The sequence below is a fragment of the Sodiomyces alcalophilus genome, assembly GCF_042370955.1.
Source record: "Sodiomyces alcalophilus JCM 7366 unplaced genomic scaffold ACRALscaffold_7, whole genome shotgun sequence".
Classification (NCBI taxonomy): Eukaryota; Fungi; Ascomycota; class Sordariomycetes; order Glomerellales; family Plectosphaerellaceae; genus Sodiomyces; species Sodiomyces alcalophilus.
Window position 1 is genome coordinate 2,321,167 of NW_027263538.1, and position 21,163 is coordinate 2,342,329.

Sequence of the window (21,163 nt, forward strand, 5' to 3'; positions counted from 1 at the left end):
CAAAGCAACCCCCCCCCCCCCCCCCCCCCCCCCCCGCCGAGGCCATGGAGCGCCTCCCGAAGCAAAAAAAGAATGCGGAGGTGTGGCCAGGTGGAAACGGAGGCTCTCGTCCGCCCTTTGGATTTGCATTCGGAAAACCCACTGGCTTGTTCTGGGAAACCGTATTCTTGGACAAGACCTTTCTGTTGCAGGTGTCACTTGTACTCGCCGGGCTCTACCCGCATATTCGTAGAGCGTTTGTTAGGTCCATTTATTTCGCACCAGACGATCGCTTAAATCGCTTAAAAAAAGGGCTCGTGGGGGACAGGCGTTCTTTGAACCGGCTCTTCGGGAAACCTCCGAGGGACACGTCCTGTACGCTGTAGACAAAATTCCCGACATTACACCCTGTCGTGAAAGCATCTTGACCTTATTATATTTTTATGTATTTTTATTTTATTTTGTTTTGTTTTATTTTATTTTATTTTTATTTGCTCCTCTAAAACTCGGCTGGGTGGCAATCATCAGTCACTGCGCGCTTTGTCGCATGTTTGCCCATAGTCCTGCCACATCACTTCCCCGCGGAGTAACATAATTCCACTCTGACTTGGTCGCCTGAATCGGATCTCCCTCGAGCTTGGCCAAAGGAGATGGAGAACCACCAAAAAACAGATGGCTGCGTCCGAGTTTCGGATCATGTCCCGCCTCGGCGCCACTCATTGCACATGCAAAGAAGGTTAGGATTAGGGGGTGGCGGTGGGGAAGCGAGTAGAAGGAATAGACACCTGGCAAAATGACGGTTGAAGATGGATCCCCCCACGTTTACCACTCCTTTCTATTGGTGATGCTCCAGAGATCGCGACCTGAAGCTGCTGCTGCTCGCACTTGATGCATGCAGCAGCCCGCTACTCCGCATCCATCTAAACACACCGCAGGTCCCTTGCAGAATGCGAGCCGATCAAGATACTTCGTATGTAGTAGTACCTATGTACGTTGTATGTACTTAGTACCTCATCCGACGACCATTACGACCAAATCTAGATTTAGGCGCGGGGCCATGAGCTGTGGCTGCGTTTGCTTTAACCTTAGCTGAGGGATCACCCTGAGCCCCTGACCTTTACCTCTTAGCATTGTTTCAGCGCCCGGGTAAACTTGCAGCGCACGTACACCCTCACTGGAGCTGCTTCCAGGCAGCAAGCCCGCACGCAGGCTTGGTACATACATGATAATCCCGCTTTCCAAGAGGATAAGTGGCTTGAAAAGTCGTGGTTGCAAACACCACAGAGTTCCTCCCGCTGATGAGGGACTATTCGTAGTCCGCACACGCTCGGGGCCCGTGTCAAGGGTGAAGACAAGAGCCGGAGTCTCGTATCGACGCAGCAACCACATATCTGAGACGACTCCCTCGAGTATTGTGGCACTGGTTTTGAGACTGGCTTAACAGTACGGTGTTGGCTGTTGGTTCGTATTGGACTAGTAGTCCTTTACCAATCCGGTGTACTTCGTACGTTGTATAACAGTCGCTCAGGAACGGAACTCCGTCGAAAGCGAAAGCGTGGAAGCAGCATACTCTGCCATTTCATTCTCTAATTGGCTACGCCACTCCCATTGCAGCGGCAGAGGTGACGTATGAGGATACAAGGTACAACTTAAACCATTAAATGCGTGCGCCCCGTGCATCCTAAACACCAAAGAGGAAGAAAAGGGGGGATGTCTTACTTTGTACACACCAACCTCCGTTTACCGGTATCTTCTGAACAACTTGGAGTATAAGCTCGGGAAACGGATCGAATACATAGTATTACTCTGAGGTGGCCAGAATCATTTTCATTCCTCCTCATCTTTTATTCTGTCAGCATACATATTTTCCGTATGTATACCTAGGTACTTCATGGCAATGTCACAGTCGTTCCCCGACCAGTTTCTTCCGCAAGCTCCGCCGGCAACGACAGCAACTCTTCTCTAGCCAGTCCCTCGTCAAACTCCGTGCAATGTTCAAAATCCACCAGATACACACTGTTTTCGGCATCCCGGTTGACGATAAAGTTGTATCGATTCACATCACCATGAACCAACCCCAGCCGATGCACTCTGCGAAGTAACGCCTCGCAGCGGGGCAAGTCGTCGGGGCGGGCCCGTTCCCCGTCGACTTTTTCGAGCAGAAATCCTATAGTCCTACCATTCTCGATCAAGTGGCCGAGAAAGCTGGGCGCCATGGGAGACTCGTGGGCATGTTGGCTACGATGATGCGTTATGATCGAGTACGCCCAGGTCTCGTGCTCAATCCGGGGTATCTCCCATTGGAAGCATGCCATCTTGGCAATGGCAGGGGCGCCGTCGTATTGGACCTCGTGCACCCCCGAGCGGATGCGCCTCGTTCTCGTTAAGCTGAGCACATCGATACGCCGCTCGTGCCAGGTTGTCCGGATTTCAGGGAGCGGGTCCGTAGAGATGATTGATGCGAGGGAGCCATCTTGGTCCCGCGAGATGGCCATCGTGGTCCACGGAGTATTGGGGAGATCTGGTAGCCTGGGAATGAGGAGATACGGCCGGCACATGGTATCGTCGTCGAAGACGTCCGTTGAGATTGTGAGGTAGTAGACTCTTGGACCCGCCCGGAGACGATAGCATCCATGTTCATCGTCTATGTATTGAGAGAGAATTTCCATGTCTGATTTGGAAAGTACCGACATGATTGGTGAGCTTCTCTTTCATATACTTTTTTGGATGAGATGGTGGTCTAAAGGATGATGAACTCGAGGGATGGCGCTCGAGCTCGTCCCAGGGTTTTACCGCCGTGTCATACTCTACTCACGGGGTATCCCCGGCAACCCACCAAGGTCATGCTAATATCCTCCTTTTCTTCTTCTTTGCATTCTACTCATCACCCAAGGCGCAGTCGCTGGCCGAGTAGGTCCTCGGCGACGGCTGCTAGCTGCTAGGCTTACTGTTGGCATGTAACTCCCCAGCATCAATCGTTTCCTCTTGCCAGTTCAGGAACCAATTGCCGTGCCCCGTAACAGTGCTTAATGTGATCTAAGAACGACTCTCTGGATCGGGCCCGTGCTCTCAAGCCGAGTAGCACCCACACTGGCGAGCAGTTGGGAGGCACAATGTCCGTAAGCACATCCTGAGGTAAGCTCATAGAATCGTGGTGGTCGATGGTGACCTTACAGCCGCGGCACCAATGACCATGGTCAAGCCTGCCCGATTTATCGAGGGAAGGGAACGGGATGACAGCCTTGCCAGGATCCATGATGACTGTAATATTGTCCTGGGTTGGCATAAACAACGGGTCTTTATCTCGTGGTATCGCTGGTCCACTCTGGAGGAACCGACCCGTGACGAGCCGTCGTGCAGACTTGCATCTCCTCGCCATGACCTCTGCTAGCTTCTCCGCGGACCCGTGCACCGCCAGTCCAAGATCTGCCGCGGCCTGTACGCTGAAGGCCCTGCGGTCCCCTGGCGCAGGTTCGGCGGATATGCCATAGACGCCAGTGATGTCATAGAAGGTAGGTAGCCGTTTTAGATGCCGTTCCGAGAGACCGAAATATCGCTTCGCTTCTTCTGGTAAAAGCATTCGCAAGGACGGATGGTTGCGGAGGCAGTGCCAGCAGCATCTCTGGCAAGTGGGGAGGAAGAGGAACGCGCCGTATTCGGGGCAAGTCGCGCACCGTTCGGCCCGCAAGGCAGCATAGAGTTTTGCGACGGAATGGAAGCGGATGAAGCCCACGCGGCGCAACGCCAAAAGCTCCTGCGGAACAAACCTGACCAGGCCTCGGTATGCACGATGCGATTGAACGAACGCGTTGGCTCGGAAAGAAACGCCCGCGAAATGTGCAATGAACTGCAAATCGAGCATGTCGAGGAGCATTGACATGATTTCCAGCGGGAGACGATCGAGCATGCCGAGCGACGAGACTCGGTCGGGCACGAGACGGGAGGTCGGCGTCGACGCCGGAGGGCTTTGCGGGCGGGGGATAATAATCGCGGCTCTAATCAAGTGATAGGGACGGTGTGATAGGCGAGAAATGAGCGCCTCGGCATCGAGGGAAGGATTCGACATGATCGGCGCTGTTGCTTGACAAGATTGGACTGCAAAGGAGACGCGTTGCGGCGGTTCAAATCCCACTGAACTACCAAGTCCACTCACTATTCGTACATGTCAGCGGATGCAACAGTTGCAGCGCTTCAGATGTCGAATTATTGCCGAGCCACTGGCGTTTGCCAGGTCATTGTACGAACTTAAAAGGAAGCCACTATAGAGTCCATCCGTCAGCACTGAATGGTTCATCTTCGGCGGTGCTGCATCAGACTGCTTCGTGAAATGCTTCAGTTGCCAAGCTGTTTGTCAGACCATAAATCAAGCTGGCTCAGCTCTCGGGCATATTCTGGGGTTCGCTCTTGGCTTCGGCAAACAACAGAAATAGTGTGATGCATGGTACATAATTACCTACGTAGCCGCGTGAGGCGCAGACGGTTGAAATTCCCAATTCGCCGAGGCGAAGAATTCCCGCACAATGTCCGACAAGACGACGAGAAGCTGCACAGGTTCCACGCCAACCCTGTTCAAGTTAGAGCTTCCCTTATGTCCCAGGGACTCCGAGTCTGTTCCGGTGGGTTACGCTGGGACTGATGAAGCACTCAAAGGGTACATTTAGGCGAAGAGCAAAAGCCCATGTAATTACATACCTGGCGGAAGACCACTTGCATCGAGCTGGTGAGAACGCAGACTATCCGTAGCAAGGTCCAGCGCTGTGTTGAGTGTTTGTCTCGTGGGGCGGCCTCAGCCCCAGTGTCGAGGCTCAGCCACAGGGGCTGGGAATTCAGTACCTGGTCTTGCGGCTTGCCCATGAAGTATTACTCCGTACGTACAAAAGTATTACATAAGCGATGTTCCTACGCGGTTACTGACCGTACTCCAAACGTTTGAGGCTCGGTATGGCTAGGTATATTCGTATTTTTCATTTCGCGAGTCGCTTCACCTCCAAAGTAAAGCAGCACGATCACACGGGGAACCCCCAGACATCTGAGTTGATAAGTGCTCAGGACAGCACATATAATCCAACATATGCGCTGGGCTCAACATATATGATTTTCCTTATTTATCAGAGTGTATAAGACAGTGAGTGACCTTGGGTAGGCCCCTAGGGACGAAAACTCGCCTTAACGCGTCTTATATGTGCCTGCTTGCCCCTGAGGGTTGCTGTCAGGGCAAAAACAACAGAAAAATAACAGCTAAAACGCCACATCTGGTAGGCTCTCCAGACCCCAATAACGAAGAATGGTAGCTGACTCTTGTACTTTGCGCCCTTTGTCAGTCGTGAAGCATTGTCACTGACGTTCTCATAACGGACAAGGCCGGTCTTGACAGACACCAGTTGTGATCCGGTCCTGAGGCATTGAAAGTTGGCTGTCTTTTCGTCATTTGTGCTAGACGCTATCCTCTGGATACTTCTTTACGACCGGGTCGAAGCAAGCCAGCCAGGCAAGGGGTAACATTGCAATCGCCAAAACTTCATAGACCTCACTAGGTACCTACCTCCGAATGAGGTCCAGGCAGGCGCAACGGCCTCCTTTCTTTCCCAACTTTGGCCACCCCCTTTGCTTCATAACTCCTACCTCAACTCGGTAGAAACCCAAGTGCCCAGTGGTGCCCCCAAAACTATCGAGGCACCTGCAGCCTAGCACTCGCATGAACTTTGGGGGGAGAAAAGGCAGCCTTGTCACCTTCGCCGTCCTTATTAGAACCTCTCAACGTCCATCCACCCTATTCTACGTTTCTCCTCCTACTTCTAGGATCTTTTCCAGTCGATCCATCGCCACACTTCGCAAAGGTTTTGCACAACGCGGATCGCAGTGGCAACCTAGATTGCCTCATTCATCATTGTCGGGGTACAGGGAGCCGGCCGAGATGATGTCCAACACGTTCACAGGCGCCTCGGAAGCGTCTTCGGAAAAGCTCCCCGAGCTCACGGGCCCGGATGTTGTCCAACCGCACGCCCTTATCGACGACTTGCCCAACCAGCTTGGTGGTGGTGTTTTGATTCCGCTCAAGACGACTCTTGAGATCCGGCAAGACCATACCATCGTTCGGGCTTACATCACGCGAGCGCCCACCAAATCAGCAAACGACATTATCAAGTAAGTCTAGCTGGTCTACCCCGTAACCCACCTCCTCTTAATCTGGTTTTAGAACCTCCATTAGCCCGCCCGTTCGGTGATCGCTAAACCACGTTCTAGCATGCTCCGTGCGCGATCTGCAGAGACTAACAGCCTCCCTCACCTACGGCGATGTTCGAAACCGGGCGATCTCCCGGCTCATCTCAAGGCCCAGTACATGAACGAGACAGCCGAGAGCAGACAGGTGCACACTGGCAAGTCGACGTGGCTTTACATTCTCCTCTGCGAGGAATCCGAGTGCGGTCGAGATGAGATGCTGCAGCTACTATCGGAGATTGAAGGCTTGGATAACGATGTCTTCCTCGAGACCATCCCGGTTCCGCTGATCCCACCGACGTCTCAAATTCAAGCCGCAATGTGGAGCTCGCAGTTCTGGCCATGCGTCTACCGGAAGAATAACCCGCTGGGCCCTCACCCGGCCATGGTGGGCCGCGCAACGGAAGCCTTGAAGGACGAGACCGGGCTCTGGATGTCCTTGGCCCACCGTGTTGCCCACTCGGTCCATGCAGCTGGTATAGGGGAGCCCATGGGCTGCGTCATAGTTCAGCGCGAAAACGGGAAAGCCGAACTGGTTGCCGCTGCCGGGGATGCGCGCTGGCACCATGAACCCGAACGGGATGGAACCGGTAATACCATGGGTCATTGCGTCCTTCGTGCTATTAGCATGGTGGCGCAAAAGCTGGTTAGGCACGAGAGGAAAAAGGCCGGCCTTCCGTTCGTCCAGCCGACACTGGAATTCGATTGCTTCGAGGACAAACCCCTCGTGGAGGAAGAGCGTATACTCTTCGACGAGGAACATCCCAACTCGGAGGGCTATCTGTGCCATGGATTGGAGCTCTATACCACACACGAGCCATGCGTGCAATGCTCCATGGCCATCCTCCATTCCCGGATGGCCAAGGTCGTCTTCTGCAATCGCATGCCGCTGACTGGCGGCATAGCTTCGGAGCAACGGGGAGAAGGCAACCCCGAGCTCGCCGAGTACGGTGGGGGAAATGGGCTTGGTCTCTTCTGGAGGCGGGAGCTGAATTGGAGTCTACTCGCGTGGGAGTGGGAGGCCAGTGACAAGGTGAAGCACCTGCCGCCTGTTGCACACATGACCCACGCATAAATGCTCTGCATCGTACGAACCGCAGGGGAAAGACCACAGAAGGGTGTACATAAGCGAGGCAGTGACTATGGACGAGTCGTTGGCATTTCATCCTCATACTCCATGGTGTTTTGCCGATGGAGTCTCCAGGACACTTTGGTCAACAAACAGGTGCTGAAATATCCGCACTACACTCGATCTTGCCCCTGTTCCTTAACGCTTTTCTTTCCCTCCGCTTCTTTTCTTTTCTTTCTGGACGGCGAGCTGGGAAGTAGATGATCCACCCAACTCTACGTAACCTGGCATGTGATACGTTGGTGTTCAGGAAGCGTTTCTTGGAGGGCCAGTGTTGTGTTGTTTTACCATCACTGGCGCATTACTTATGGGGAGCATCTTTGAGAGACAAAGGGAGAAAGAAGTCTTTATTTACATCCATTGTATCCTGAGACGCTGAGCATAAGCTTATAACCATGATAATTGCAAGCATCTCTCTCTATTTCTTGACATCAACGTCGTTGTTCACACGACTCTGATACTTCGGATAATACTGTGCGTGGTAAGTTCCAGGGTACGGTACGAGGTATTGATACATGTGTGATGTTGTATGTATGTACCTACGGTAGGCACTTTGGGACTTGCGGGGAAACCACCGCCCTTATCTTATCTGGTCGCTGCTACCTTCAAACAACCACCCCCCATCTTGCTCCTCTCCTTTGTCAATCGTCCGTTCGTACGCTCGAATCTCTGCGCGCAAAGACGTATCAACACCGGCTGGTCTTGTTTCGGACAGGATCTTCCTCCTTGTCGCTCCCTTCAGGGATCCTTTATTCCAACTTTCGACGAAGAGTAGCCCTCAAAAATGGAACGGCTTTGACTCCACTCCGTCCCTGTCGACTCTCTTCTGGTGGCTTCCTGCCCCGTCTCTTTGCTCGTGGTAATACCGACACATAGACATCAGTAGACATCACAAGAGAACGGCCCGGCAGCTTTGTCGGCATTTAAAGTGGGCTACTCTCGCACGCTGGCGGCGGGCGTCTCCATCGTCCGCTTCTATCAGACAGCAGGAAATCCAAAGCATTGGCTCTCGATCCAGCTCCTATCGAAAACGTTCGACGCCATCATCATGGCCGACGCGAGGAAGAGACCCGGCGGCAGCCATGCGCCGGCCACCAAAAAGCGAAAGACGGACAAGGACCTGCAGAAATACTATGCTGTGCGGACGGGCTTCCGGCCGGGCATCTACTTGACGTGGCTCGAATGCCAGAAACAGACCACAGGGTTTCCCGGCGCGACGTGTAAGTCTTACACCATCCCTCCCCCTTTCCTGTTCCTTGCCAGTCGGGCATTGCCGCTTGGTGGGCGATTCCCCAATATTCCCGTTAACCGCGTGCGTATTTTCGACCTTGTGTTTGGATAGACAAGTCCTTCCTCTCCAGAGATGACGCCGAAGCTTTCGTGGCCGGCAAGAACCCGACCATATCGTCGGCGAAGAACCGAAACCCGCCGGCACCGAAATTCTACGCCGTCGCGCGGGGCGCGTTTACGGGCATCTTCCCGGACTGGGAGACGGCATCCACGGCGATCAAGGGGGTCAAGGGGCCCAAGTACAAGAGGTTCGAGACAATGCTGGAGGCGGTGGAGTTTATCGAGGAGTTTGGCGACACGGAGACTATTGCCAAGGTCAAGGGAAAGGCTGGTGCCGATGGTGCGACTAGCACCAAGAAGACGACGACGACGACCTCGGTGGACGGCAACATGGCGGCAATATACACGGATGGCAGCAGCCTGTCCAATGGCCGACTTGGGGCTGTGGCCGGAGTGGGCGTCTTTTTCGGAACGGACGATCCTCGGTACGTTCACACTGCTGTCGTCTTTTCTTCCCCCCTCACCCCCCTGGAACTATTGATATCATTCCTCTTTTCCCATCATCGTTTGGGACGAACGAGGCTGATTGATTCTCAGAAACGTCTCGGAGCGTCTCCAAGGGGAACCCCAGACGAACCAACGGGCCGAGCTCACAGCGATTCTGCGGGCGCTCGAAATTTCGCCCGAGAACCAGGATATCCAGATCATCACGGACAGCCAGTACTCCATCAACTGCGTGACGGTGTGGTACAAGAACTGGGAGAAGAGGGACTGGCACACGTCCGCCGGGGAGCCGGTCAAGAACAAGGATCTCGTGCAGGCTGTGCGGGAGCGTATCGAGGCGCGGGAACTAGAGGGTTCCAAGACGGTCTTCACATGGGTCAAGGGACATTCTGACAACGCGGGGAACATTGCGGCGGATCGTCTCGCCGTGGCGGGAGCGCAAGGATCCGTGTAAAGGAGCAGGGATGATGTAATAAGGGGCGGCGGAGGGGTTGTCTGGAAGGGGCCTCTGGCAGAGGTTTGCATTATCGTTTCTGGGAACATGGCCGTGTGTTTAGCTGCCGCGTTCGTTTTGTCGCATCACTCTACTCTCATGCCTGCATCAGTCGGGCAACCTGGTCGTTATATGGGCAGACAACTCCTGACAGGATTGGGGGATGGATTGGTGTTTTTAAGATCCTCTAGCGGTTTGTCGATACCATGTGTGGGAGAGCGAATTCAGCCAGAAGCATCTATAGGTACCGGAATATTACAATCTCGTCTTTAGTAGAACCTGGTAAAAGTGGAAACGACGAAAACGGAGAAGCCTGTTTTATTTTATACATATGATGAAGTTTAGTTCGTGCTCGCCTGGCGTAACTGACGGCAGTGGAATAGACGAGGAACTAGAAACCCACCGAGAAAAACGAACGGGGGCGGTGGATATCGCGGGAAAACCTAGAGCAGAGACCGGCAGTTGAATATTATTGTAAACTAAAGCAAAACTAAGAACCCGCGAAGGCTGCATAGAAGACCCGTCTTTCCCGACTCTCGCTCCGGCCTTGTGGCCAATATATCCGTCATGTGTCCGGGGCGCCGAGGGGTGGGACCGAGATCTGCCTAGTAGAGCCGCTAATTTAGGACCAAGGGTAGGGCAGTCAGCATATCTCTCGTCTTAAGAGTATGGATGGCTCCCCTGGAAACACGACTGCCTGGGGGCTAGTGACGACTTCGGGGGGTTCGGGGAAGCGGGTCAGTGCGACTCATGGCGGCAAGGTGGTCTCTCTACTATGGCAGCTAGGTGACAATCGCAACGACGAGAGGCATATTGAGGGAAGGGTGGCTATGGAGAAGAATAGGCGGTGGGTTATCTCAGCGAGCTCAGACCATCCGGGCGACGTGCTGCCTAGGCAAAAAAGGTCTGAGCTTGCTGAGATAAGCGGTGGGTGTTATTAAGACGGGAAAAATGTGCTGTCGAGTCTGTAGGCAGCCGGCAGTATGAGAGCTAAAACATCATCTAGCCGGCTGGGTAATGATATACGAAGGAATACTGTATGATCATAGTAATCAGCAGCAGAAAGTAAAGTCGGACAAAGACTCGGTTCCCTTGGGGTCGGTGACGGTCAGTTACTACAAAGATTGGATTTCGACGCGGTCCAACTTTGGAGATCCACGATTACCCGTTCTGGCCCGTGCGGCAGAAGATACTTTGTAATTAGTCGTCCCTCTTCTTCCTTTTCTTCGGTGCCTTGGCTTGTTTCCTTGCATTGATCGAGCCAATAAAAACGATGACGCTTGACGACCCGACAGTTACCCACCACGGCCCAGAGCAAAAGAGGGAAAAAGGAAAATAAAGATGAAAAATAGAGATAAGAGGTCTTACTCCTTTTGGCGGAGGCCGAAGGGATTCAAAGGAAAAATCAGATATTAACTTTATCTACTCCTCGATTATATCATATACTCTGTTCGACTCGGCGCCTCGGGCTAACCAGGCCGACTCGTGCTCGCCGCAAGTTAACAGAGAAACGGAGCCTCTCCGCCTTTGGATAAAAGGCCAAGGGTCATCTTAAAGTCAATATTTTCCCGCCATCCAGGTTGTCCACGTTGCGATCCAGCCTAGCATTCTTCCGAAGGAATCGGGATTCGTCCAAGTGTCGGTCGAAAGCGAGATACATTCATACGACTACGTCTAGGTACCTATTCCTACCATGTAATACTGCCCCGCTATAATCGTCTCAAAGGTACAAGACATGACAGGTCCGGAGGTAGCCAACCGGCCTGACGTCTGCATAGCCCCGTTCCTCATTCCTTTTCCCCCGACAGTCTGTGACGACTGTATCACCGGTCAGGTTCATTATTCCTTCACCGACCTTAGCAGCCTGCCCTTCTTTGACCACTCGCATTCAGCGTTATTAGATAAGAGGTTTAGCCAGCTGAACTCTGAGGTCTTCGTACATCACCCCAGCATACCGCCTGGTCTGGCCGAGTCGACAGTCCATGGTACTCCGTGGTTTGTACCTAGGTAGTTTGTATTGACTTTGAATTTCGATATCCGGAAAGTATGATTGGTTCCCACTTCCCCACTCATACAGTGTCTACAATGAATGTCCCCTCCACGTGACTACCATTATTGACACTGTGTTTCGTCCCGTCGTTGTCGACCTTTCCCACTACTTTCCCTTTGGGACCTTGAAACTTCCCTCCTCCAGCAACCTGGCCGCCCCCCCTCGTTGTCCCGTGGCCCCGACATCAACAATCACAGCCCTGCCACGGAACCGAGCAATTGATCGAAAGACCATCGCATCCGACTTGACGAAAGAATTTGCCGTCTGGCCATGACAGACGCTGGTGCCGACGTCGGTGCCAGCTCTCTGATCGCTGGCACAGACATGTCCACCGACGAACTCAGTGAAGTCTTCGACTACGACAACGCCAACGCCAACATCCTCTCTGCTGCTGCCTCTCGTGCCAAATCCAGAACCAAAGATCCTCTCCATACCACCCTCAGCCTCGATTTTGATGCATCCAACGATCAGGACTTGAAATCATTCAACCCAATTCAACCAAAGGTCCTGGACCACCATCTCAAGCCCGTCGTCCCGACAGACAATCGGGCCGCAGAATCCCCCGACTCGATACATGACGATTCGTTCCGCGATTCCTCCTCCGATTCGTGCTTCTCCAAGCGAACGGGAAGTTCGTCCTCCGAAAAGACGACATTCAGTACCGGCGACATAATTATGACGGATGGGGCCGCCTGGGATCTTTCGGCCGACTCACCAGACTTTCAGCCACCACCAGGCTGTGACGACTCCTTTCTCTTCAGCTCTGCTCCCATGCCGTCCTCTTCGACACCCGCCGCTCCTGGTGCCATGAGCGGAGGTGACGCCGATCACAGGCAGATTACCGACGACTCCTTCATGAACGAATCCTTTGATTTTGAGAGTGCCTCTAGTAGTCCCGAGGCCATCAACAACAATGTTGCCCCCTCCTCACACGCCCCGTCACCGCCGAATACCTTCTCTGATGCCGCCCAGGCGAAAGCCTCCACCAACAGAGTCAAAGATGCAGCGCGCAACGTACATCCAACTGTCGTGAGTATTTATCTTCCCGCATTCATTCTTTTCGTCTCTCTTGAAACCCATGGGCGGGCCGCCCATTTCTCATCTCTCCCTGACCTTCTACTGCCGCCTCGTGTCATTCGCTCACCCTGGTTTCTAGCAGTTGTCCCACGCTCAAACGATGAACGGCCTTCACCCGTCCGCCTCGCGCGAGACATCTCCCTTCTCACAACCCCTACCCCACCATCCGGGCTCATTCTCAGCCTTCTACAACAATACCAACAATAACTCGCCCTCTCCAACCAATGTCGCCGACCTTCAAAACCCCATGGCTGCTGCGCCCGTAAAATCCGTCGCTTTCTGGCCCCCGACCCTTGATATACCCGATATGAATAACCCTTACGCCATGATGCCACCTTACTACTCACACATGATGCACCACGCGGCTTTCTTCGGGCAGCCGCCGTACGGCAACTTCTCTTTCCAAGGTCAGCTTCTCATCCACGAAACACCACCCAAGTCTCGCGTCGAGACGCAAATCCCCATCAAGATGACTCTCTTGGGCGCCCCGCCTACCATTAAGCGACTACATCTTCCCACCCATTCTATTTCGAAGCCCAAGCTCCTCGCCAAGCCCCCGGCCGAGAGGTCTCCCGACATGCTGGAGCTCTATGTCCAGGTGGTTTGCACCACGGCCATGCAGGACGAGAATAACAAGCGCCGGGCGCTCCAGAGGGCCGCCACGGCTTCTCACCCGCCGGTCCAAGGACCGCCTGCCGATATGGACGTGGAGGAAAACAAGACGGCAAACGGCGGCGAGGTCCGCATCTGCAAAGGGTGCATTATGCGCGAGCGTAAGCGAGCTGGCAGGAAGAAGATCAAGAAGGCCGAGGAGGAAGAGATGTGGAAGAAAGACGAGAACAGGAGAGTCATCGTCTTCAACACCAAAGAAATCAAGGACTGGCAACCTTGCACGGGCACCGGTCGCGTCGGAGGGTTGCAAGTGGATTGCCCCATGCGAATCGCCTGCTACTGCCGACATCACAACGAAAAGGTGGGCTTCCGGGTCATCTTTACCATCAAGGATTGGAACGACCGCATCGTCGCCCAGGCCATGTCACCGTCCATCATGATCACCGACGACCACAAGACGAACCCCGCGACGAGCGCTTCGAATATGTTACAGGCGCAGGCGCAGGCGGCCCCTCCGGATACCACGTCCATGCCCATGATGAATCCTACGGACAACGCGTCTTCACTCTCCGCCAACAATATTTTCGCCCTTCCGCCATCGGGTTCGCACCACCAGGCTCCCTCGCCGGTGCACGTACCCAACTCGACGTCCTCAGCCAGGGGTTCTCCTACGCCAGTCACCCCGCAGAACGCAGCGTGCTCTCGTCCGGCGTCTCCCTCGTCAGCCCCGGGACCTGCCTCGAAGAAACGCAAGGCGAGCGGATCTAGACTGCCTATGGAGATGACCATGACGCGGTTAGACACGTCCGCGGTCGACGGTGCACACACGCCCGCCGCCGCCCAAGCCGTTATCAGTGCTTCCGGGGCCATGTCTCCGTTCTCTAACGGCCTCAGCTTGCGTCCTGCGGACGGCTTCTTCGGGCAGAACTCGCCAACAGTGGCAGTGACGCCGGGCGGGTCCCGGGCATCGTTGCCTGTCGGTCCGACATCACCTAACAATGCCGGCCTAGTAGCCAACGGGCAGGATCCCGAGCTCCACAACGCCGCCAATCGCGCCGTTGGCTTGGACAGCCTGCCCGCACATACCTTCTCTGCCCCGGCGTCGACCCAGCACAGTCGAGCGCCCAGCCCCAGCAGGATCCACCAGAGCCCAGGCAGTATCCCACAGAATCCGCTTCCCCAAGGTCCGGCCATGAACTTGCCCTATTTCCCCAATGGAGCCAACGGTGTGAATGGGGTGAACGGTGTCGGTGGAGTCAGCGGAGTCAACGGAGTCAACGCCGTGAATCCACCACGACCCCTTCCGACGATTCACAAGATTGTCCCAAACCGGGGCCCCAAACTGGGTGGGATCGAGGTGACCATTCTCGGAGCCAACTTCTTCCAAGGACTGGATGTGTATTTTGGCGATCAGCGGGCGACCACGACCACCTTTTGGGGGGAATCCTCTCTGGTCTGCTTACTGCCCCCGCGAGCTCTGGCGGGCATGGTTCCCGTTACGCTCAGACAGCCGCAGGGGCAAGCCCAACCGTTCACACCCATCCCGCCGCAGATGTTCGAGTACATTGACGACGAGGAAGCCGTGACCATGAGGCTCCTGATCGGCGCCATCTCTCACAAGATGACGGGGCAGTACCTCGGCGTCAGGGACCTCGCACAAAGAATCATAGGATCGGACCCTGGGGCCTGGGCTAGTTTTACGGGCGGCTCGGGTCCTGGGTCGGGATCCGGCGGCGGCAACAGCTTTGCCATGGACACGGAGTCTCAGCTCATGAAGTGCTTGGAGCTCATCGACCTGGACGACAACCCCAGAGTGGCACGGCTCGACCTGAGGACAGCCACCGACCAGACGCTGCTCCATCTCGGCTGCTCGCTTGGCTATCACAGGTTCGTGGCCGGCCTGCTGGCGCGCGGCGCCGACCCGGACTTGCGCGACAAGGGCGGATATACACCGATGCACATGGCCGCGATTAGCGGACACGAATCCATCGTGCGTCGCCTCATCCAAGCCGGTGCCGATCCGACCATTAGGAGTCTCTCCGGCGACCGCCCAGCGGACGTGGCTAGTTCACAGGAGGTCAAGGAGCACATCCGGCGGTGCGAGCGCCATGTCCGATCTCGGAGCCGGGCATCTATGCGCTCAATCCACAGCAGGGTGAACAGCGCCGCGTCGTTGCGGTCGCTGTGGGATCCTGACAGCATGTCGGACAAGTCGGACGATGATGCCGGGGATAGCGAGGCGAGCCCCGAGTATTCAAGCGGGGACTTTGACGACGAGGATGAGTGGCTCGACGTGCAAGGACGCATGTCCTCCGCCCGCGGGAACCACCAGAACAGCCTCCCCAAGGCGGAAGAGGCAGAGTCGCAGACGGTGCCCGACTCGCCCCGGACTGCGCTGGCGGCGTCGGTCCGAGACCAGCTGGCTGCGCAGTTGCAGCAGCTTCAGCAAACCATGGCAACGATGCAGCTCCCTAACCTCTCGCAAATGCCCAACCTGCCCAACCTGCCGCAGATGCCGACTTTCCCCAGGATGCCGATGCTTCCGGACTACCAAGCGTACTTGCAGCAGCACCCTCTCATGGGCCGGATGACTTCGCTGATGCCGGGCATGCTGGGTCCACGGCCCGGGTCGGCAGGAGACGGAGACGACGCGTCGAGGCCGATGGATTTCAAGTGGTGGGATCTGTCGGCCCTGCTGCCTAATAGTAACAATAACAAGACCGATAGCGGCACGGTACCGCCTCCCGCCTACTCGGAGCTCTTCCCGCGAGACGCAGCGGACAAGAAGCAGGCTTCGGCGGCGCAAGCTGCTGCGGAAGCTGAGGCGGACTCCAAGTGCGCCAGGCTGTATGACTCGGAGACCGTGGCCGAGGAAGAGGGCGAGGCGGCGGAGTCTTCGACGGACCAGCTTTCTGCCCCCAAGGCCCTCAGGATCGGGAGGAAGAAGGCCATCACCAAGGAGCAGCAGCAGGACTTCCTCAGGATGCACGCAGTCAAGCTCAAGGGCGTGCGGAGTGACAAGAACCTATGGTTCATCTGGGTAAGTCTTCAGAGAGGAGATGGCTGTACACCTGTCGGGGCATGTTGTCGCTAACCTAGTTTCTCTCACCTTTAGATCCCTCTGCTTACGTGCATTCTTGCAGCGATGCTGTACATCCGGTTCCCGAAAATGTACGCAGGAGCCTGGTCAGTGGTCCGGTCTCGTGCTGAGGGAGTTCCCGCGCTGGTGAGGGGCGTCCAGGAGCGTGTGGTCGAGATGTTTTGAGGGCGTGAGCAGGATGGTTTTATTTGCCGTTTTTGCTTACCCTTTGGCTTTCACCTTGTCCCAACCTGGTGGGAAGCTGGCATTCCACTTGGGTTCCCGTCACCTTTTCCATCACCCTTAATCGGAGGGGGATGTTTCTCTTCCCCCCATTATCAGTCCTGGTGTGGCGTCGTCGCACCGACAGCGGTTGTGTTTCTGATGGTTTTATTCAGCACCCTTCTTCTTGACTTGTTTGTTTCATACATATATATTCATGTCAATCCGTCCTAGAGGAGGAGGGATGGAGCAAAGCAGGTTAAGGCGACATCAGGTCAGGCATGATTCTTTTCTTTCTTTCTTTTCTTGCGTCAGAATCAGAGGTAATGAATGGTGTCGCATGGGTATGGTCAAAAAGGTAGATAGATTTCTCCGGGCTTTGCGGGATTCTTTCGCTTTTGTCTCCCTTTTCCCCTTTTCCCCCTTTCGCCGCATGGAGCACTGATATTATTACTCCCTTTTTTTTCTTCAACTTGGGGGGCTTACCCCTAAACCAGCGACGGCCGGGAGGGAGTGAAGAGGAGGAAAAGCACAGTGACCAGACAGACAACCAGCGAAACAAGACTTTGATTATTTTCTCGGGAGGATGTTTTGGAATGATTGAATTGTTTTCTAACGAACGGAACAGTCAGTAGCTGTAATAGATGAGGCCAAAGGATTGCAGCAGAATGAGGTTATAAATTCAGTTCAGTTCATGTTTGTCTCCTATTCCTGGTTGTTAAGTGGCATACAGACATGAAGCCTTCGTCCTGCGACACGCTCGAGATTCTTTGGTTCAAGGCTGGCCGACTCTCAACGGCAACTCAGGGGCACAGAGACCAGGGTTTTGTAATCTTCGAGCGAAAATAATAATCAAAGCGGTATTATCATCCACGCTTCACCTCTAGACGTGTTGCTAGATGTGCTGTGTTGTCTTCAGTTTCTTCACGAAGTGACGTCGAGCGACATTCCATTCAAGACGGGATTTCGCACATTTGACAAGGCGGATATAGGGGATCACAGAGAAGCAGACGTTTCCAACGTTCCGGAGAACAACGAGCAAAGTGTTCCCTTTAGCAACTCGTACCATATCCTAGGTCCGATGCATCCACTCCCATCTCCCATTTCCGCTGGAAGAACGGGGCAAGCCAGGAAGTAAAGGCCAAAAAAGGCAGAGGAAAAGAAACCATACATGTACAGGCATGCGACAATAAGCAACCACCGGTACTCCTTTGCCTGTTCCGTCTACCGTGTCCATCCGCCCGGCATACCAGCCAGGTAGGTAAGATCCAGTCGCCAACCACCAAGAAGAAATAAAAAAGGAGTAAAGGAGGTGAAGGGTCGAGCCGTCATTATCATCGTCAGCCTTGACCATACCCAACGAAGCAGCCTGACATTCTCCAGCAAACCAAGATGGTCCTGCCTTGCGCGTTCTCAATCCTGTCATTGTCTCATGAAAAACGTATGACGACAGACACGAAAGCAAAAGCCATGACCGTGACATGCATGCCACATGCCGTAATTCCCTTTTGTTAACGTCATGTCCATCAGTCGTCAAGTCATGAAGAAGACACCGGTTCGCTGATCGTCGTTCCAAAGAACAGGAAAAGCAAAAACACCCACGCCGCGGAATTTACCGAAGACGCCAAGATGAAGAGCAAGAAAGCGAGATGACGACGTCTAGCGACGCCACTGGCCCCGTTACTGCTGTCCCTACTGCTGCTGCTGCTGGATCTGCGGGTACACCCTGGGAACCTGGTTCTCGGCGCCGCCGCCGGACCGCATCTTAAACTGGTCCGGAATACGCGGCACCGAGGGGACCCCCCTGTTCATGTCCGGGCGGACGCGCAGGCCGGTACCTTGGCCACCGTGCCTCGCCGGCCTGGCCCAGCGCATGGAATCCGAAAAAGCGGCGTAGCTTCTGTGGCTGCTGTTGTTGAAACCGACGGCACTGCCGCGGGACGTGGACGTGGACGTGGACGCCATGCTGTCAAAGGACGGGGCGCCCGAGTCGATGCTCATACGGGTATCCGGGTCGACGGCCAGGGAAGCATCTCCGGAGGGCGTAGCGCGCGTCTTGCCGGAACTCTGGGGCCGTTTCGCCAGGCGGTTCGTTTCTCGCCCGGACGAAGAACTGAACGAACGACGGATCTGAATGCCTAGCGGAGCGGGAGGTGGGGGCATAGCTGCCAGGGCGGCGGCGTGGGCGGCGGCGGCAGTGGATGAATCAGACGGGCGGGAAGTGTTCGGCGGCTGCACGGGCTGGCGAGACCGCTGTTTCCGGAGGCCGGGAATGGGGAGGTCGGACGAGATACGGGAGGCGGATTTACGGAGTTTCTTGAATGACAAGGAGGTGGTGGTGTCGTCGTCTCCATCGCCGTGGCCGCGCTTGGTCCCACGGGATGGGCTGGCCATCTGGTCACCGCCGCCGCCGCCAGTCTGGGATTGCGCAGGCGAGGAGATGGTGGGGAGAGGCCACTGGCGATGCGACCCCCGATGGCCGTTGTTGTCGTGAGCGGCCATGCGAGCGGCAAACGAAGGGCCAGTCGAAGGAGGATGCATGGATGTTGGAGTCGATGGGACCGAGATGCCCCGGGGAGGGGGCTGGCGGGCGGATGGGATGGCGTGGGAACTGAAGAACCCGTTTTGCATGAGCCTCTGGTAGTTGGCAGCAACCTCTTCCTTGCTCGGCATGGAGTCCATGCCTCTCATATTGGAGGCAAAGGGGGGATCGGGGCCCCCTCCGGCAGCTGCGGAAACACCGTTGCTCGCCTTTGCATCGAGACTTGCCGGCCGCTTCAGGCCACCGGCGTTCCTATCACGCGAAAAGCTGAGCTTCTCCCGCAAGCCGCCCCAGAATCCCTTCTTGCTTCCAAAGTAGCTGCCGGCGGCGCTGGCCGGTCTCGGACCACCGACTTGTCGTTGTTGATGTTGATCGGGATGGGAGAGGGGATGCGAAGTATCTAGCGATGAGGCGGCGCGTTCGTACGATGTGTTTTGGGAAGGACGGCCTGGGTAGTCGAGACGTAACCGGCGCTCGAAAGCCTCTTCTTCGGGGCCGAGGAAGTCGATGGGTGGGATGGACGAGGTTCGGTCGTTCATGGATCCCTCGTGGAAGCGAGAGCCTGACCTTAGCAGTGGAGATCGGGGGCCCATGTTGGGTCCAGGACGGGAGTCTCTGGTTGTGATGCCGCTAGCTGTTGACGAAGGACCGACGCTGGCCACAGGATGGGAGGAGAGTGGTCCTGGTTTTGATGGAGATGGCGGAGCCATGGCTCAGGTTGTAGGGAACTCGAGCTGGTCGTTGTCTTCTTCGCCTTGTGGTAACGTTCCTATCTGGGCAAACGCCATGTGCGACGTTGATTGTCAGCAATACAGCAAACAAAGACGCATATCTTGCGCTGAGAGAATAGACTGGATCAATGTTTACCATACAACGATTCGGGTCTTTGTAGCACGGTGATAGTACCACGGATGCGATGAGGTATTCCAAGGGAAGATATGGCAAGAAAGAGTAAAAACCAAGGCAAGTATGGTATTTGGTGGACGGTGGAAGCAGGAAGGAGAGAGTCGGATCGATAGTCGTATGCATTGGTTTTACATCCAATCGTTGTTTACTCCCTCCGCGGGAGGAGGATAAAGACTGCGTTATGACTCTCTCTCTAGGACGGGAATGCAGAGCGGAGTCGTTGGTGGAGGCTTTGCTCTGGGTGAAATTGAGGGCAGGAATGGGGAGGGGGAGATTATGGGTGTGGGCGGTCAAAGTAAACAGACGATAAGAGGTTACAGTGTACTTTTGTCGTTGCTAGGGTGCGGTCCGGGCCAGACGCGTACCCAATTGACAGTTGACGCGACTACGGATACAGGTGGAGGTACATGCAAGGTACCGTTAAATATGGGGTAACATAACGTCTACAAGGTAAGTACCGGTATTTATACGCCCCCGGTTCACTATTTGTTGTCCACTTAATCCTAATTAGGAAGGTGAAGCGACCGCGTGTATAACCGAAATCTTGGCTCTAAATATTACGTACCGGTACTTCAAGACAGGCAAAAGATAATATAAATTTTTAAGTAAGATACAGGATTCAAAAAAAGAGTGGAATTAGCTAGTAAAACAACGTATTTCTGAAACATCTATCTTAAACAGAGCCGTCACTATTCACGCCGCTGTTTATAGTAAAAAAGCTATTATATCGCGGCCACTAATTCCCTGCTTTAGGCGCCTATAACGGCTATTATTATTATTATTAGACCTAAAACTCGCTCCCCGGCGCCTACTAGTTTAAAGGCGGTATCTATATATAGGATACCTGCTACTAAGTCGGTGGAGGTACCTATTAAGAGCCCGCCTATTATATTTAGCTAGGGTTTTCCCTAGGAGATACCTGCTACTACCTACTATATAGAGCCGCGATTATATCGACTCTAAATTCTTAGAGTAACGCCCGGGTAGTCTCTATAGCTATTATAGCCGTAGCCTACGCCTAATTAGTCCTCCTACGCCGCTACGGCTATAGCTAATCACGC

General features: G+C 54.7%; 6 protein-coding genes across 6 annotated transcripts in view; 4 read left to right on the forward strand and 2 right to left on the reverse strand.

Moving 5' to 3' along the window:
• The window catches only part of ACRALDRAFT_212289 (uncharacterized protein), a gene marked incomplete at both ends in the record, with an annotated part of 684 nt that extends 288 nt beyond the window's left edge, over nucleotides 1–396 (forward strand). Inside the window, 2 exons of the mRNA XM_071023852.1 lie at nucleotides 42–235; nucleotides 366–396. Coding sequence (XP_070872696.1) covers nucleotides 42–235; nucleotides 366–396 — 225 coding nt within the window. The remainder of the gene's footprint in view (nucleotides 1–41; nucleotides 236–365) is intronic.
• Nucleotides 397–1,807: 1,411 nt separating this feature from the next.
• On the reverse strand, nucleotides 1,808–3,153 carry ACRALDRAFT_2060808 (uncharacterized protein). The gene has a single exon (XM_071021940.1). The coding sequence runs from the start codon at nucleotides 2,670–2,672 to the stop codon at nucleotides 1,869–1,871; it is 804 nt and encodes a 267-aa protein (XP_070872697.1). The 5' UTR covers nucleotides 2,673–3,153; the 3' UTR covers nucleotides 1,808–1,868.
• A 2,740-nt stretch (nucleotides 3,154–5,893) lies between these two features.
• Nucleotides 5,894–7,273, forward strand: ACRALDRAFT_1071905 (uncharacterized protein; the record flags this gene model as incomplete). The annotated part of the gene is made up of 2 exons (XM_071017914.1): nucleotides 5,894–6,123; nucleotides 6,223–7,273. The coding sequence occupies 2 exons, from the start codon at nucleotides 5,894–5,896 to the stop codon at nucleotides 7,271–7,273; spliced, it is 1,281 nt and encodes a 426-aa protein (XP_070872698.1).
• A 726-nt stretch (nucleotides 7,274–7,999) lies between these two features.
• ACRALDRAFT_2126496 (uncharacterized protein) lies at nucleotides 8,000–9,958 on the forward strand. The gene is made up of 3 exons (XM_071023915.1): nucleotides 8,000–8,547; nucleotides 8,670–9,102; nucleotides 9,215–9,958. The coding sequence occupies exons 1-3, from the start codon at nucleotides 8,376–8,378 to the stop codon at nucleotides 9,573–9,575; spliced, it is 966 nt and encodes a 321-aa protein (XP_070872699.1). The 5' UTR covers nucleotides 8,000–8,375; the 3' UTR covers nucleotides 9,576–9,958.
• A 1,976-nt stretch (nucleotides 9,959–11,934) lies between these two features.
• On the forward strand, nucleotides 11,935–16,618 carry ACRALDRAFT_2044030 (uncharacterized protein; the record flags this gene model as incomplete). Its single annotated transcript, XM_071021398.1, has 3 exons — nucleotides 11,935–12,693; nucleotides 12,821–16,393; nucleotides 16,469–16,618. 3 exons carry the CDS (start codon nucleotides 11,935–11,937, stop codon nucleotides 16,616–16,618), a joined length of 4,482 nt encoding a protein of 1,493 aa, XP_070872700.1.
• A 1,728-nt stretch (nucleotides 16,619–18,346) lies between these two features.
• Nucleotides 18,347–19,789, reverse strand: ACRALDRAFT_1071902 (uncharacterized protein; the record flags this gene model as incomplete). The annotated part of the gene is made up of 1 exon (XM_071017913.1): nucleotides 18,347–19,789. One exon carries the CDS (start codon nucleotides 19,787–19,789, stop codon nucleotides 18,347–18,349), a length of 1,443 nt encoding a protein of 480 aa, XP_070872701.1.
• Between the last annotated feature and the right edge of the window lie 1,374 nt (nucleotides 19,790–21,163).

Coding starts and splice junctions, on each gene's coding strand:
- ACRALDRAFT_2060808 (XM_071021940.1), bottom strand. CDS start 2,672: ATGTCGGTACTTTCCAAATCAGACATGGAAATTCTCTCTCAATACATA.
- ACRALDRAFT_2126496 (XM_071023915.1), top strand. CDS start 8,376: ATGGCCGACGCGAGGAAGAGACCCGGCGGCAGCCATGCGCCGGCCACC. Junction 8,548..8,669: donor AGGGTTTCCCGGCGCGACGT/GTAAGTCTTACA, acceptor GTGTTTGGATAG/ACAAGTCCTTCCTCTCCAGA. Junction 9,103..9,214: donor TTCGGAACGGACGATCCTCG/GTACGTTCACAC, acceptor ATTGATTCTCAG/AAACGTCTCGGAGCGTCTCC.